The 17614-nt window shown below is 38.2% G+C and overlaps 1 protein-coding gene across 10 annotated transcripts in view; it reads left to right on the forward strand.

Moving 5' to 3' along the window:
• Nucleotides 1-17614, forward strand: part of SNAP91 (synaptosome associated protein 91) — a 155722-nt gene that overhangs the window by 57464 nt on the left and 80644 nt on the right. For all 10 annotated transcript variants that reach the window (XM_089332955.1, XM_089332957.1, XM_051855492.3 and 7 more), the window contains exons 3-7: nt 7613-7755; nt 8509-8584; nt 9298-9400; nt 11701-11794; nt 13420-13531. In XM_089332955.1, coding sequence (XP_089189081.1) covers nt 7613-7755; nt 8509-8584; nt 9298-9400; nt 11701-11794; nt 13420-13531 — 528 coding nt within the window. The remainder of the gene's footprint in view (nt 1-7612; nt 7756-8508; nt 8585-9297; nt 9401-11700; nt 11795-13419; nt 13532-17614) is intronic.

Here is a 17614-nt window from a genome sequence, read left to right on the forward strand (position 1 = left end):
ACATTTTTATATGTTGAACTAAAATTTTGAGTTCTAAGGTCTTCAAATATGACAGATGTAAGTGTAGAGTAGTCAAATTCAAAAATTTCAAGAATATTTCCTATTTGTATGTTTATAGATGTCCTTTCTTCTTTAATTTATTGAAATTCTACAAATATAAACCTTTTGTTTGGAAAGAAAGTAAAGCAGTGGTAACTTACATAAACTAGTGAGAACATAAATTAGTGAAATATCTATTTTAAAATATTCTGAATGTAAATATGTGTATTCCCTTCAACCTTGCAGTTCTCTTTCTGGGTGTATGTGGAGAGTAGAGAGTGCTCAAACTGGTCTCAGGACTCCTTTATTCTCTGATTATTAAGAATTCAAGTTTTTGTTTATGTGAAATACTTAATGAGTGTTGAAATTAACACTGTTTTAAAATATTTACTATTAAGTAACAGTAAAAAACCTATTTACATGTTAACATAAATCTGAAGGAATTTCAAAAATTTCATGGAAAATGAAATTAAAAGGAAATTTTATTTTGGTGCAACATTTTTGAAATCTAGTTTCTTCATAATATGCACTTCCATGAGTTTTTGAAGCCTCCTGGTAATACAGGGAAAATAATTATTTTTCAAAAGAAACAAAATTAGTGAAAAATATTACTGTTTTACATTTTTACTCATCACTTTAGTATCTTACTCAAAAGAGGACTGTTGCTCATATCTGTTTCTAAATTTAATCTGTCAGGTTGTAATTGAAGTACATGAGTAAAATCTGATTCATGAAGATATTCAGTTGGGAAAATGTAAAGTATTACAGTAGCCTTTTCAGAAAATTGTGGACATTCACTGATACTCTGATGCTACACTACAGATCTCTAAGTCTTGAATTTAAGTTGTAATGTTGAAATTGAAATCACATAGGTGAACTTTTTGTATTCTTTTTTTTTTTTTTTTTTTTTTTTTGACAGGCAGAGTTAGTGAGAGAGAGAGAGAGAAAGGTCTTCCTTTTTCCCATCGGTTCATCTCCCAAATGGCCACTGCGGCCTGGCGCGCTGTGCCAATCCAAAGCCAGGAGCCAGGTACTTCCTCCTGGACTCCCATACGGTGCAGGGCCCAAGTACCTGGGCCATCCTCCACTGCCTTCCCGGGCCACAGCAGAGAGCTGGACTGGAAGAGGAGCAACCAGGACAGAACTGGCACCCCAACCGGAACTAGAACCTGGAGTGCCGGCGCCGCAAGGCGGAGGATTAGCCTAGTGAGCCGCAGCGCTGGCCAACTTCTAGTATTCTTTTACATTTAAATCTGTTGATCTATTTTGTGCTTTAGATGGGTCTTTTATCCAGGCTTATCCTGTAATACTAGGTACCACACATTTGGGAAATATTGGTTCACTGAGATCTTCAAATCTTCCAAATGTTGGCACATTCATTTAAATAATATCAACACATGATATTCATTAAACTCAATGATTCTATCAGAAAAGTCTCCAAGAATTGGAAAACTCTAAAGCTTACTATTGTTTAAAAACAATATGTCATTCATTTTCCTTGAAATGACAAGATTGTTTTCTTTAATTTTGATAAAATAGCCATTCAGTTCCAGTTGTGAATCACCCTGGTTTGAATTCTCTTTTAAGTGAAAGTTGTAATTCTTGAAAAATGGTTTGTTCATCTCACATTTCAATCATATAGCTTCTTTTCCTTGAGATAAACTCTGATTTTTATTATGCATTAGAAGTACTTTATGCATAGTGACATAAAATAGGACTAGCAAGTATTTTTTCTAAAAGATCAGGTGGTAAGTGTTTTAGGTTTTGTGGACCACTGAATTGGGTTAAGAGTTATATCTGTTCAACTATGGAATCATAATGTGAAAACAACCCCAGAAAACATGTAAACAAATGGAAATAGTTGTGTTCTAATAAAACTTTATTTACAAAATCAAGAAGCAGATCAGATTTTCCCAAGCTGTAGTTTGTCAACTCCTGACTCAGCATATTAACAAGATGGCTATTTAGGGCCAAGCTTTAATGAAGTTTGTAACGTTGACTGCTTCACCAGAGTGTAATCCTTAGAAACATTATCCATCATTATTCTTCTGTCTCTTTAGGAGCGCCTGTTCTTTCCTGTCTGCATTATGTAACCTGCCTGCCTGAAGCCAACCTTAACAGCTGAGCCCTGCATTCAGTAGTGCATCCTGCCTGTAGATTTCCCCTTAAGTTACTCTCTACTGCTTTTAATCTCACCTCTTTTTAGCTTTTTGTACTTGACCTCAAAAATAATTGAATGTGTCCCATCTTTAAACAATCAAAAACGTGTCTCTGGCCATCTCTCCCTCGCATCCAGCAATCCCAAGCTTTATTTCCTTTGCTGCCAGACATGGCAGCAGTCGCCTGATTGTGCAGTCATGTATCGCTTAACAACAGGCATGGATTCTGAGAAATGCCTTGTTAGGAGATTCTGTCGCCATGGGAATGTCATAGAGTGCACTTTCACAAACCTAGGTGCTACGCGTCCATCACCCGCCATGGCCTCTTGGTGCAATCAAGAGACACAGTAAAGATGAGAGGTATGAGGCTGCTGCAGGCACAGCACAGCATTCTGCTTTATAGTTACACTGTTTTTAAATAGGTAGATTGAGTATACTCTAAATAATGATAGAAAGTACAGTGCAGTAAGTGTTTAAGCCAATACATTTCACTCATTATCAATATCAAGTGTTATGTATGGTACATAATTGTATGTGTTGTACTCCTAGCACTAGCAAAGCAGAAGGTTTGTTGACACCAGAATCACCACCAATGCATGAGCAATACCTTGTGCTATGTTATGTTGCAACAACTACAGTATCACTGGGCAATAAGGATTTTTCAGATGTGTTGTAATCTTTTGGGACATGGCTATACATCAGTCTGTTATTTACCAAAGTGTCATTATGTGGTGCATGACTGTGTATTCTGTTCTTCTAGTTCAACACAAAGATACATTGGTGGTTAAACAGACTGAATTTTCACATGAGCAAATAGATATTAGAGATGACAGGGAAGAGGAATCTTGGACAATTCTCTCCATAGTATTTGACACTAGCGACTGCTAATTGCTTCTTGCAGTGTTTGAAGCTCTTCTTAATTGGCTCCCACAAGCCCACGTTCCTGGGCTCCTCTTTACCACTTTGTTGTTTCACTCATGTTTCTTCCATTCACATCATAAGCATTGGTCTTAGCTTTGATTCTTGTTTATTTTCTTACTTATCCATGTAATTTTCATTTTTCTTTTTATGGTCTCTGGCTTACTTCTTCTACTTGAATAGTTTCAGCTCCTTTTTAATTATTTTTTAAAGATTTATTTATTTACTTGAAAGGCAGAGTTATACACAGAGAGTGAGTGAGAGAGATCTTTCATCCACTGATTTACTCCCCAGATGGTCCTGATGGCCAGGGCTGGGCCAAACTGTATGAAGCCAGGAGCCAGGAGCTTCATCCAGGTTCTCATATATGTGACAAGAGGACAAGCAGTTGGGCCATTCTCTGCCACTTTTCCAGGCCAATAGCAGGGAGCTTCATTGAAGTGGAGCAGCCAGGACAAGCATCAATGCCCATATGAAATGCCGGCACCTCGGGTAGTAGCTTTGCCCACTGTGCCACTGCACCAACCCCTTCCTTTTGAATTCTTGATGATCCCAAAATCTGTACCTAGGACAAATGTTTCTCTTGAGCTTTAGAACATATTTCTTTATCCTCTAGCATACATCTCAACTTAGGACTCCAGTAGCTGTTTAATTTTTTATGTAGTCTAACATGGCTTCTATCTCCCTTGACACCAAGCTGCCTGTAATTGCAGTAAATAACATTTCTGAGCCCCAACCCAGAAATCTGGAACTGCCCAGGCTCCCTTTTCCCTTCATCTCTAATATCCATTTGCCTTCTGGAATCTCTGCTTGCATCCTTAGCTTTTTCAAATCTCCTTTGCCTTTTCATTAGTTCAGGTTCACCCCATCTCTCAGCAGACCTTTCTAACTCCCTGGTCTTCCCTCTTCTCATACATCTTTCCACGCAAAGGGGCTTATTCGTTATCCTGTGCTTCTGCTTTACTCAGAAGGTAGCATTTAGCAGTCACTCTACAACGTGGTTGAATTGTAAAACAAAAAGCCAAATCTTACTAGTTCTTTCTCACTAAAACACCAAAAGGGGTTCCCATGCATACATATGGTAAAATCCAAACTTTTTTTAAGGTTTATTTATTTATTTATTTGAAAGAGTGATGGGGAGGGTGAGGGAGAGAACAACAGAGTTGAGAAAGAAATAGAGAAAGAAATAGAGAGAGAGATCCTCTATCCATTGGTCCACTCCCCCATATGCCTGCAACATCTGTGGCTAGGCCAGGTGAAAGCCAGGAGCCAAGAACCAGGGATTCCATCCAGGTCTCCTGCATGGGTGGGAGGAACCCTGGTACTTAATCCATCATGGGCTGTCTCCCAGATATGTTAGCAGGAAGCTGGATGGAAGTGGAATATCTGGGAGTCAGACTGGTGCTCTGATGTGTGATATGGGTATCCGAAACAGCACTTACCCCTCTGCATCACACACCTGCCCAAAGTCCAAACTCGTTAGTGTTATCTCTGAGACTCCTCACTGGGCATTCCCTAACTCCTCAGCTTGGAAGACAAGCTTGTGGGTTTTTTGGGCACCAAAATAAACTTAACTTTCAATTCCATTTTCCATGAATTTTTTTTAAAAACTCTGCCATATACTTTCCTCCAGCCTGCCACAGTTCTCCGGTATGACCTCTTATGGCTCCATCTGGTAAGGATGTCCTCCTTTCTCCTCTTGCATCTCAGCTCACTGTAACATCTCACTTAACTTCCCCTCTCCACAGAGGCCCTCCTAATGCCCCAGTAATAGTCCCCTAATGCAGTGTGTGTATAACAGTACTCACCAAGACTTATTTTGGGCACTTACTGTGTTCAGACAGCGTGTGATCCTTGTAATAGCCGGAAGGTGGTCATCATTTCCCCTATTTGAAAGATGAGATCCTGAGTCAAACAAAAATTGAAATATTTTCCCAGAATTACACATCTATCCAGGCCCTGGACTTTCTCTTGTCATATTGTCTTTATTTACTCATGCCTTGTAGGCATTTCTCTCACGTTATCTGAGCATAAACCTGTTTCCTCCAGAGCAATGCATTTCTGCATGTCCAGTTCAATGAATAAATGAATAGCAGAACTTGTAACCAACACAGTTTCAAGGGTAAAGTCATCCTATGATGTCATCTGTCTCAGGAAACAATATTATGGCCTGGTGATGTTTGTTTTACCAAGAACTGTTTATATTTTTGGATAAAGTATGTTTCTGGTAACTTTGGCTCAGTTTGTGTTCATGGTGCACGGTGCCCTGTGAGGCACTGCATAGAGAAGACATGGGAGTGACTGTTCCCATCTTCAGGGAGCCTAGGCAAAACAGATTCACGTCTAGTCTGAACAGCCAGGCAGACCAAGAGCCTCAGGATTTAAAACACAGGGAGGTCCCCGTGGGACTACATTTAAAAGGAACCAGAAAAGACTTCCTGAAGGATGAGTAGAATCTTTGTGGTGATAGGATAGGGATGATGACTAGAATTTATAATAAAAATTAAGTAATAAGTAAGGCAACTTTGATCCATTTATAATTCAGAACAATTATTGGTGACCTTTAGCCTAGGAGGTAAGAGATGTTTCAGTGATCAAGCATTACTTTTTTAAAAACCATATTTGTTGTAATAAAGAAATGTATAAAATCAAATGGATAGCCCAAGGATTGCTGCGTGTAGTTGTTGAGTGAGGAAGAGGGTTTGTGTCTGCCTTTGTTGCGTGGGATTTCCTAGGAACTAGGGTGTCGGGTGCCTCTCTGCAGAGTGTCTGTCATGCGGTATGTGCTGTCCTGAGGTCAGGGTGTGCTGCTGCTGCTGCAAACACTTAGGTCTGCAGTGTACCAGCGTGGCTCAGCTTCTCCGCCATAGCACATGACCTTTGGTTGCCCCAGCTAACTTTTTGACTGTCCTGACCTCTTTTTCTGAAAACTGGAAACCCTTTGCACCACCATATGACCCTTCAGTGTACCTGGAGTCATACTAATATGTAGATATGGACAGTAGTAATTTAATGCATAAATGTTGTTCTAGGAAAGCTCAGATGGATGTAGTGGATTGTTTTTTTCCCCGTTACTATTTGTACTCATCCAACAAGTGTATTTGTACCCACATGAAGTATGTTTTGAATTCTAATTACTGTCTTCAAATGAAATATAGAATAAGTATCTACAAGTTTGAAGCATTCTACTTGGAATGGTGGCATAGAAAATTAGCATGAGGTTTAGCAGTCCTGGAGTTTGTAATTTTAAAAGTAACATCTGGGGGCCGGCGCTGTGGCATAGCGGGTAAAGCCGCTGCCTACGGTGCCGGCATCCCATATGGGTGCTGGTTCAAGTCCTGGCTGCTCCACTTCTGATCTAGCTCTCTGATATGGCCTGGGAAAGCAGTAGAAGATGGCCCAAGCCCTTGGGCCCCTGCATCCACATGGGAGACCCAGAACAAGCTCCTGGCTCCTGGCTTCGGATAGGTGCAGCTCCAGCCATTGTAGCTAGGGAGTGAAAAACCAGATGGAGGACATTTCTCTCTCTCTTTCTCTCTCTCTCTCTCTCTGCCTCTCCTTCTCTCTGTGTAACTCTGACTTTCAAATAAAATAAATAAATCTTTTAAAAAAAGGTAACATCTGCCTGCGCCGCGGCTCACTAAGCTAATCCTCCGCCTTGCAGCGCCGGCACACCGGGTTCTAGTCCCGGTCGGGACACCGGATTCTGTCCTGGTTGCCCCTCTTCCAGGCCAGCTCTCTGCTATGGCCCGGGAGTGCAGTGGAGGATGGCCCAAGTGCTTGGGCCCTGCACCCCATGGGAGACCAGGAGAAGCACCTGGCTCCTGCCATCGCATCAGCGTGGTGCGCCAGCCGCAGTGCACCGGCCGCGGTGGCCATTGGAGGGTGAACCAATGGCAAAGGAAGACCTTTCTCTCTGTCTCTCTCTCTCTCTGTCCACTCTGCCTGTCAAAAATAAAAATAACAAATACCAAAAGGTAACATCTGTGTAGCTATGGATAAAATTCAGAAAAGAGTTAATGAACCACTGACCATAATAATCAACAAGTAAAAAGTAGTGGTGCAGTAAGTCTGTGATTATGGAGTGGATTGAAATCCTGTTTTTACAAAAATAGAAGAAGAAAAGAAAGAAATGAAGAGGATTGAGGGAGGGAGACAGGGAGTGAGAGAAGTATGGTTATCTTCTTAGAACTGTACCCACGAAATTTATGAAATATGTTCTCTCTGTATTAATCACAAATTTTAAAAATTCAGAAAAGAGTAGAGAATAGAATTCAGTAGAAATAATAAGCTCAAGAACAGATACATTGGTTAAATAATAGATTTATGTGCCCACGTGGAAGAGTATTACAGTTTAATTTTAAAAACTTGTATCACCTATTGCCAAAGTAATGTTGAAGGCATATTTGAGGAAGCAGGTGTAAATGCCTGAAATATGAAGTGAATTTTTGTATGTAAAGGGTAATGTCATTGATTGATATGTTCTGTGTCCATAGATTTGATCCAGGCTACCAATGAGACCAATGTTAATATTCCTCAGATGGCCGACACACTCTTCGAGCGGGCCACAAACAGTAGCTGGGTGGTTGTATTTAAAGCTTTAGTGACAACACATCATCTCATGGTGCATGGCAATGAGGTAAACTCACTAAACTTAACTTTTCCTTTTTTATGGAGGAAGGAGGCTTTCAGAAAGAATATGGTAGTGACAATGACCCTTTGAATTTTCAATAATTAGAAAAAGAATAAAATCTAGGGGTCAGAATCATTTGGGGTACAATTTTATTCTTCTACTTCATCTATTTTATTCTTCTATTCAGATATTTTCAAAAAATAAAGTTTGTCATATATGTTTATAGAGATACTGAAGTATTAAGTATTATTGGTACCTAAAGTGCCATATAAACCATATAAACAAAAGATTGTTAGGAGAAAGGAAAAATAGAACTACTTTTCTGATAGAAAATATATTTGTGCCTACGTGTGACAATTGCTTGCATGTTTGATTTTGGAAACTACTGATAAAATTACAGCTACCTGTTTTATGTAGAATGCTAGCTAAATCATGTTAAATTGCAGTGTTTCTACTATATGCGGAAATGAAAGATCCTACAATTTTACTTTATTCAGTAAGTTTTAGTCAACAGTTACCCCTCCTCACCCCCAGAAATACTCAGCAAATAGGAAGCTTTACAAGTGTAACTAAGTAAAAGAGATTACAATGACAGTTTGTAAAAATAAAATAAAATAAAATAAATTAAAAAAAGAGAAAAGAAAGAAAGGAAAGAAAACCAAAAAGCCAACCAAACAAAAAACCCTTTGGTATCGGAAATTGTTTAAACATGTAATTTGAGAGAATAATGAGTGTATAATTCTAACTTTTGCTTTTCAGAGATTTATCCAGTATTTGGCCTCTAGAAATACATTATTCAATCTCAGCAACTTTTTGGACAAAAGTGGATCTCATGGTGAGAATATTTAAATTTTACATATTTTGTTTTTGCTAATACTTTAAATTTTGAAAGGGGGTTGTTAATCTAAAATTATTACAACTGATGACTCTATAAGTATTTAATTAAAATGTAAAAATATTTATATAAAAGTACCTTTAAAATATCTCATTGTAGACAACTCAGCATATAAAATATTTATTCATTTTATTTTTGTCATTTTTCAGTGTTTACCTCAAAAAGTAACAGTTGAATTGCTAGACCCCAGTTTGCTTATGAAGGCATAAGAGATAATAAAATGAAAGATGCCTTCCTAATGGAAAAAAAAAAAAAAACAGTGATCCTGTCTTAAAGTAATCATTTGAGATTAACTGTTTGAACTGCAATAATTTGTTCATTCTTCATATTTACTGATTGCTGCTTGTGTATAAGACAAACACCTCAGACAAGTTGACTGTTTTGAGGTAGCTACATGTATTAAGCATGAAACAGGCTGTTATTTGAAACAGTGAACAAAACTGAAAGGCAAAAAATCAAAAAGCCATTCTGTACAAGGATAGCAGAACATTCAAGCTGTGTAGTCATGAAATGCATCGTGCCAAGAGTAGTTTTCCCTGGAAGTACGACATTGAGGTCTGTCTACACTTGAGGAGTTAAGAAAAACTAATACTAAACTAAGCACAATTAGAGGTATTTTATTAATCCATTGTATTTTCTCCCCTCTCCCCCAGGTTATGATATGTCTACCTTCATAAGGCGCTATAGTAGATATTTGAATGAAAAGGCTTTCTCTTACAGACAGATGGCATTTGATTTTGCTAGAGTGAAGAAAGGGTATGTTTTTTTTTTCCTCCTACTGATTTGAATAGAATACATTGCTGGGGAATATTTGATTTATTTTAAATAAGTTAAAATCCAATTAATTTTGGTCATGAAGGCCATTTAAAATCCACTGAAAAATGAAAATCCAATAATATTGTCAAAGTTAGCCTTGAATTTCAGTAAACATTATCTTTATGTAGAAAAATATGATTTGTAGCTCATAATTGATATGGCCTATGCTTTGTGTAATAAAATTATTTCAAAATCCTTAAGCATACATTGTGTGTGTATTTTGATAATTTTGAAAGGGGGAGAACTAAGATGAGTTTCATTTAATAAATAGCACAGTATATGAGGGTAGCCTGTATATGAGGGTAGCTGTTTCAGTATATTTTTTTAATTTTTTTATTTAATAAATGTGAATTTACAAAGTGCAGCTTTTGTATTGTTGTGGCCCCCCCCCCCACAACCTCCCTCCCTCCCGCGGCCCTCCCCTCTCCCACACCCTCTCCCATCCTGCCCTTCATCGAGTTGCATTTTCAATTACCTTCATATACTGAAGATCAACTTAGTATACACTAAGCAAGGATTTCAACAGGCTGCACTCACACCACCGCACAAGGTATAGGGTATTGTTCGACTAGTAGTGTTGTTTTTAAGTTTCATAGTAAAACACATTAAGGACAGAGATCCTACGTGGGGAGCATGTACCCAGTGACTCCCGTTGTTGATTTAGCAATTGGCACTCTTATTTATGATGTCAGCAATCACCCGAGGCTCTTGCCATGAGCTGTCTAGGCTATGGAAGCCCCTTGAGTTCACCAACTCTGAACTTGTTTAGTCAAGGCCATATCACAGTGGAGGTTCCTTCCTCCCTTCGGAGAAAGGCGCCTCCCTCCTTGATGGCCTGTTCCTTCTGCTGGGGTCTTGTTCACCAGGATCTTTCATTTAGATTGTTTTTGCCACCGTGTCATGGCTTTCCACGCCTGTTTCAGTATATTTTGATTGAGATGGAAATGAACTTGTGTTGTGGTAGAGTCTGTTTTTGAGAGGTAATACTGTCATAGGAAACATAGACACACATGCACAATACTGTAATGAAACTAATTACTATGATGTGCTAATTAAGAAAATGTTGTTGAAAAAGCGCTTGGATTTTAATTCATAATTAGCACTCATTTCTCTCTAAATGGGTGTAGAGTTGAAATGTTTGCTCAGAAAACTGGATAGATCTTGTATTTGTTCTTAATTTGAATTAACAGCAAGGTGTTTATGGAAGTTTTGATATTATAATCTCAAGAATCCACATGAAAAGATATAATTCTGTCTTTCCAACAGTTGACCTAACCTTACCTTGGAGTTAATTTTTTATTATGGTGGTGAAAGATAAAAACTTGCTATTCAGAGTACCTTAGTTTCTTGTGAGTCAAAATAAAATTAGGGTTTTTTTCTTCATCATCTTCTCATTAGGAATGATTCTAGTTCATACACCTCTGCTCTAACTTCTTACATGGCCTGGGGCAACCCTGGCTGATTTTCCCAATTACAGTGACCTCTCTATAATATGTCCATAGCCTTCTTAGAAACTTCTACATCTCTGTATAGCCATGTGAGGACACTTCGGGATGATTTACCACCACTGGGGTGAGAGAGACTCTGAAAGTTGCCATTAGCATCCTGTTCACATCACCTAGATATTTTCCTTAGCTGTTGCAATACCATCACTCCTTGATCATATATGAATGCAGGAGTTTCATAAGAGATCTGCAGGTAGATATGGGGTACGGTTCTGTCTCTGGTGCCCCCTGTAGCACCAACTTCCAGGCTCATCTTCATAGCTAAACTCTTTTCTCCATTTGGGAACACTTCACATTTCAGCATGCATGTTTCTTTTCACTTGATATAGGAGCATATACACTTTAATCCCAGTCTCAGAGATTTAGAGACTTCCAAAACATGTATTCTGTTTCTCAAAGTGGGGGAGGGCTTATATTTTAACACTATTACATTTGTTATAGATTTGTAAGATTCCATTCAGAAAGTCAACTGACTTCTTTTATCTGTATTTCATTGCTTTCTTCCCAAGGGCAGTGCAGATAGAAAGAAAACATTTTCTGTATGGTTGAGGAGTGAGAATGAATAAACAGAAGCAGTATATGTGGAAGAGAGAACTACAATCTCTCAGTACCTCAAAACTTATCCCAAAGAAAAATCAGAAAATGAGGGAGGAGGAACATCTTAAAACAATGTGTGTGATCTTGAATTTCTGTATACAAGAATGTTTTATCCTTTCCTTTTTTAAAAAACTGTAGGGCTGATGGTGTAATGCGGACCATGGCTCCAGAGAAACTACTAAAGAGCATGCCAATACTGCAGGGACAAATCGATGCACTGCTTGAATTTGATGTAGGTACCTTACCAGATCTTTCTCAATCAGTATTGTCTTTCACTTGAAGGTGGGCTAAGATTAAATCCACAGATTTCCTCAGGAAGTGACTTTAGATATCCTTCATTTAGATAAATTAAATGACTGAGGTTCCCCAGATTTTCTAACCAGTTTCCCAAGTGTTTACTTAATTCTTAGAAAAATATGAGTGATATATTCTGGGAGCTTCACACTTTGAGTAGGATGGTGGTTCCCTGTAGTGTTCAGCAGGATGAAGTGTCTGCAAGGTGTATCCTCAGGCAGCCAATTAATTTGACCAACTGTTGGGACATAGTTTATGTGAACTGCAGGAATGATACTATCCACCAAAGAAAATTATTTTTGTTTTTTTCGTAGATCAAGTTGGTCCCTTCGGGCAATGTCAACATGATTTGTCTCTGAAAACCATACCTATATCCAGTCTATGGTGGTGGATATGCTAATCTACAACATTTTATAAAACTGTATAGGCCAAACATGCACATGCACACACACATGACTATAAGCAAACCCAGGGAAAACCAAATAAGATCGGTGGATTTTATCCTTGTCAATATCCAGACTGTGATATTGTACTCTAGTTTAGTAGGATGTCACCACTAGGTAAATGGCACGTGGGATTGCTTTGCACTACTTCTCACAGCTATATGTGAATTTACAGTTATCTCAAAATAGGGTTTAATTAGGCAATACTGAGTCATGAAAATAAAATATTTTGATATGTGGGAAGAGTCATAACTCACGTTGTCTGCTCTCCTGTACTTTGGGAGTTGCCTAAAGCAAAGATGTTCTTTAAGTAAGTAAGTTAAATTTTCTGTTTAGAGTGTGTTGCTTAATATATAATTGAATCATAATTATAGCACCTAACTCCTGTGAAATTTCAGTAAAAGTGGCAAACCATCTTACTGTTTTTGACAGATTTTACAGTGAGGACTTAACTTGATGTCTATGGACTTTTCTTCTCTTAACTTTTTTCTTTTTATTTATTTGTTGTTCTTTGCTCTCCTTGCCCTTAAAAAAGGGTTCTGCTTAAAGAAGAAAAGTTATAAATGGGAAAACAGGAGAGCCTGTGAAGTTGTGGATAAAGATTGAGGAGTTGGGAAAAATTATGCTCCTTTGTGTTAGTGATCAGAGTATTTGGTGAATGATTGAACGTCTATGAGTTTCAAGAGTTATTTTACGGGTGGCAGGCTAGGATAGTCCTATACTCTTCTTCCATACTGAGTCATTGTAGGCTCCTAGAACCTGAACCCTTTCAAAACGTCTGTTAGATAAAGTAGAGGAAATGCAATATCATGTAGCAAAAGTAACCAAAAACAAGATGTTAAATGGGGGATTTGATTGATGTGGATCATTGGTCAAACAGCATGTATCCTGTGTTGATAGGACTAATTTCATTGTCTAATATGAATTAAAAACATATGCAAGCCATCTTTTGATATTGGAAGAGTTATTAAGAGGGTTACTCAAGATTTGTAGAATATGAATGAATTTATTAGTAATTATTTGAGATGTGATTATTTGAGTAATCATTTGAGATAACTGATTTGAGAAAGATTCTGATTTGGTGATATGCAGTTAACATTATATTTTTATTTTTTTCTAGGTGCATCCAAATGAACTAACAAATGGTGTCATAAATGCTGCATTTATGCTACTTTTCAAAGATCTTATCAAACTTTTTGCTTGCTACAATGATGGAGTTATTAACTTACTCGGTAGGTAGAATGACTGAAACACATCTGGGATGATGGGATACGTGTAAGACAGGTGAATTCTCTGGAGTGAAACCATTGTCTCACTTCTAGTGCAGTAAAGGGAGTGCGTGGCCGAGTCAGTATTACATGGGATACTATGATACTGGTAAGTCCACAGATGGTGGTGCTGGCTGAGCGTTACGGACAGAGATAATAAACAGACACCTGGGATAACTGTCCATTACAATGTAAACAGACTGATGACCCCCTTCCTGGCCTGTTACCTGGTGAATGACTGGTCTTCTTGTTCTATTGTGTTGTGAAGAAAGCTCAGCATTGATCTTAAATGTTGGCTGATTGAGGACCCAGAAAAAATGGTAGGCCTCTCAGCACTGGTGATGAGAAGCCCATGCTGTTCAGCCATTTCATAACCTTTGTTTTAGATATCCTGGCCACTTTCTTTAGAGTTCTTTTATCTTCTTGATTATTGAGAGCCTTTTTGTTGAACATGCCCTTTGCTTTGCATTTACATGGGATGAAAAGATTCTCATGTGGTCCATTTTGTGAGATCCATTCACTACCTCCTCCCTGGACCTCCTTATCTCCAATTCCCCAATTTTCTTTTTTCCAAGTTGCTTACCATCCAGTCCAGTAGTTTCTTGCTACCCAAAATTTGGTATAGTTCCACACATATTACCATATTTCTTTGACATAAATTAGAAAATAAAATAGATACTGGTAGAATTGTCACCTACCGTGCAGATTTCTTTCTGTTGTCAAGGTCATTCATTTTTTTTTAGAGGTGTAATTCATCAGATCATGAAAAAACATCTCAGAACAAACAAATTTTTTCTTTCCTTCAGTTGATCATAGAAAACTCCTCAGTGACCAAAAGTATTAGCTGTAGGAGAAATGGCAGTACAGAAAAGTAGGTGCATAGGAAACACGAACTTTTATACAACCTACCTGATTACTTACAACCTGCTTGAGGCTGATGTCTGACATATCACTTCCATTTGATAATGAAGTATTCCTTTTTTTTTTTTTTTTTTTGACATGCAGAGTGGACAGTGAGAAAGAGAGAGAGAGAAGAGAGAGAGACAGAGAGAAAGGTCTTCCTTTGCCTTTGGTTCACCCTCCAATGGCCGCCGCGGCTGGCGCGCTGCAGCCGGCGCACCGCACTGATCTGATGGCAGTAGCCAGGTGTACTTATCCTGGTCTCCCATGGGGTGCAGGGCCCAAGTACTTGGGCCATCCTCCACTGCCTTCCCTGGCCACAGCAGAGAGCTGGCCTGGAAGAGGGGCAACCGGGACAGAATCTGGCGCCCCGACCTGGACTAGAACCCGGTGTGCCGGCACCACTAGGCAGAAGATTAGCCTATTGAGCCGCAGCGCTGGCCCATGAAGTATTCTTACACTTATCCAACACCATTTTTTGAAGAGACTGTGCTTTCTCTAGGAAATGATTTTAGCTCATTTGTTAAAGATTAGATGGTTATAGATGAGTGGGTTAATTTCTGGGGTTGCTGTTTTGTTCCACTGGTCTACATGTTCATTTTTGTGTCAGTGTCAGGCTGTTTTGATTATAGCCCTGTGGTATGCCTTAAAATCTGACATTGTGATGCTTCTGGCTTTGTTTTTATTGTTTAAGTTTGCTTTGGCTATTCAGGGTCTTTTGTATTTTCATGTGAATTTTAGGATTGTTCTTTCTAGATCTGTGAGGAATGACCTTTGCATTTTGATCAAGATCCCATTGAACTTGTAAATTGATTTGGATAGTATGGACGTTTTGATGATATTAATTCTTCCAGTCTATGGACATGGAAGATTTTTCTGTTTTTTGGTGTCTTCTATTACTTTCATTCCTGTTTTATACTTTTCATTGTAGAGATCTTTCACATCCTTGGTTAAATGTATCACAAGGTATTGAAAGTATTTTGGTTACTATTGTGGATGTAACTGACCTTATAAGTTCTTTCTCTGCAGGGCATTGTTGGTGCATAAGAATGCCATTGATTTTTGTGTTGATTTTATATCCTGCAACTTTGCTGAACTGTCTTGTGGGTTCTGATCATCTCTTAGTGGAGTCTATTGGTTCCCCTATATAAAGAATCATGTCATCTGCAGTCAGGGATAATTTGACTTCTTCCTTTCTAACTTATATCTTTTTAATTTCTTTTTCTTGCCTAATGGCTCTGGCTAAAACTTCCAGGACTATATTGAATAGTAATCATGAGAGTGAACATCTTTGTCTGGTTCTGCATCTTAGTGGAAATGCTTCTAGCTTTTCCCTGTACAATATGATGCTGACTGTGGGTTTGTCATATATTACCTTGATTGTGTTGAGGTATGTTCCTTCTCTACTCAATATTCAATTTTTTAAGTTTTTTTTTAATCATGAAAGGATGCTGTATTTTATCAAATGCTTTCTCTGATCTATTGAGGTTATGATTTGGATTTTATCCTTCATTTTGTTGATGTGGTGTATCATGTTTATTGATTTGCATATGTTGAAACATCCTTGCACCATTGGGATAAATCCCCTTTGGGTGGATGATCATTTACTGTGTTGTTGCATTTTATTTGCTAGTATTTTGTTCAAGATTTTTGCATCTATATTTATCAGGGATATTGGTCTATAGTTCTCTTTTGGGTTGTATTTTTTTTTTCTGGTTTCAGAATTAAGGTTTCATAGAATGAGTTTGGAAGGATTCTGTCCTTTTCTATAGCTTTGAATATTTTGAGAAGAATTATATTAGTCATTCCTTAAAAGTTTCATAGAATTCAGCAGTGAAGCCATCTCGTCCTGTGCTTTTCTTTGTTGGGAGGCCCTTTATTACTGATTCAATCTCAGTCTTGGTTATTGGTCTATTCAGGTTTATCTATTGTCCTTATGCTTCAACTTTGATAAATTACTTGTGTCTAGGTTCCTGCACTTCCTATGCACTTCCTGTATTTGGATGTCCATATCTTTCTCCAAATTGGGGAAATGTTCTGCTATTATTTCTCTGATTAGGGTTTTTTAAGCTATTCTTTATTTCCATATCTTCAGGAACTATTGAAACTCATGTATTTGTTCATTGAATAGTATCCCATAGGTCCTAAACTGTTTTCAGTTTTTCTAATTTCCTCCTTCTCCTTCTCCTCCTTCTTCCCCACCACCTCTCCCACCTCCCCTTCCTCCCTCCCTCCCGCTTCTCCTCCTCCTCCTCTTATTTTTCTTCTGTTTTCTGCTTTCCTCTTCTCTGTCTCCTTCTCTTTATTACTGACTGAGATATTTCAAAAGACCTGTCTTCTAGATCAGATATTCTTTCTCCACCCTCACCAAGTCTGTTGCTGTTAAGACTCTCCACTGTATTTTTTATTTGACTTATTGAATACTTAATTTCAAATATTTCTGCTTGTTCTTTTTCAGTGTCTCTCTTTGCAGGATTTCTTATATAGCATGTTCTGATTTTCTTATTTCATTTCATTGTTTTTCTAAGTTTTTGAGTAACCTTATAATCATTGTTTTCTTTATTTTCATTTTTTAAAGATTTATTTATTTCTTTGAAAGGCAGAATGACACACAGAGATAAGTATCAGCTCTCTACTAGTTTACTTCACAAATAGACACAACATCCAGGGTGGGCCAGACTAAACCAGGCACCAATATCTTCATCAAGGTCTCCCACGTGGTGGCATCAGTAAAGCACTTGGGCCATCTTCCACTACTTTCCTAGGCCATTAGCAGGGAGTTGGATTGGAAGTGGAGCAGTTGGAACTTGAACCAGCACCCATATGGAATGCCAGCATCACAGGCATTGGCTTATCTACTATGCCACAGTGCCCTCCCCATGACCATTCCTTTGAATTCTTTTTCAGGCATTTCCTCAGTCTCTCCTTCTTTACATCTAATATTAATTTATTGTTGTGTTCTTTTTGTGGGATCATAAATGCCTTCTTTTTTATGTTTCTTGTGTTTTTACATTGATTTTTATGAATCTGGTGGAATCTGTTGTTATTGTCTCTTCTGGAGGATTTTTTTTTTTATTGAAGGCATTATTCCTGGAAATGGGCCTCTGGAGCTCAGTGGAGTGCCTAAAGCTTACACTTGAGTTCCAG

This window comes from Oryctolagus cuniculus, chromosome 5 (assembly GCF_051225735.1).
Source record: "Oryctolagus cuniculus isolate XC-2025 breed Fujian yellow rabbit chromosome 5, ASM5122573v1, whole genome shotgun sequence".
NCBI lineage: Eukaryota > Metazoa > Chordata > Mammalia > Lagomorpha > Leporidae > Oryctolagus > Oryctolagus cuniculus.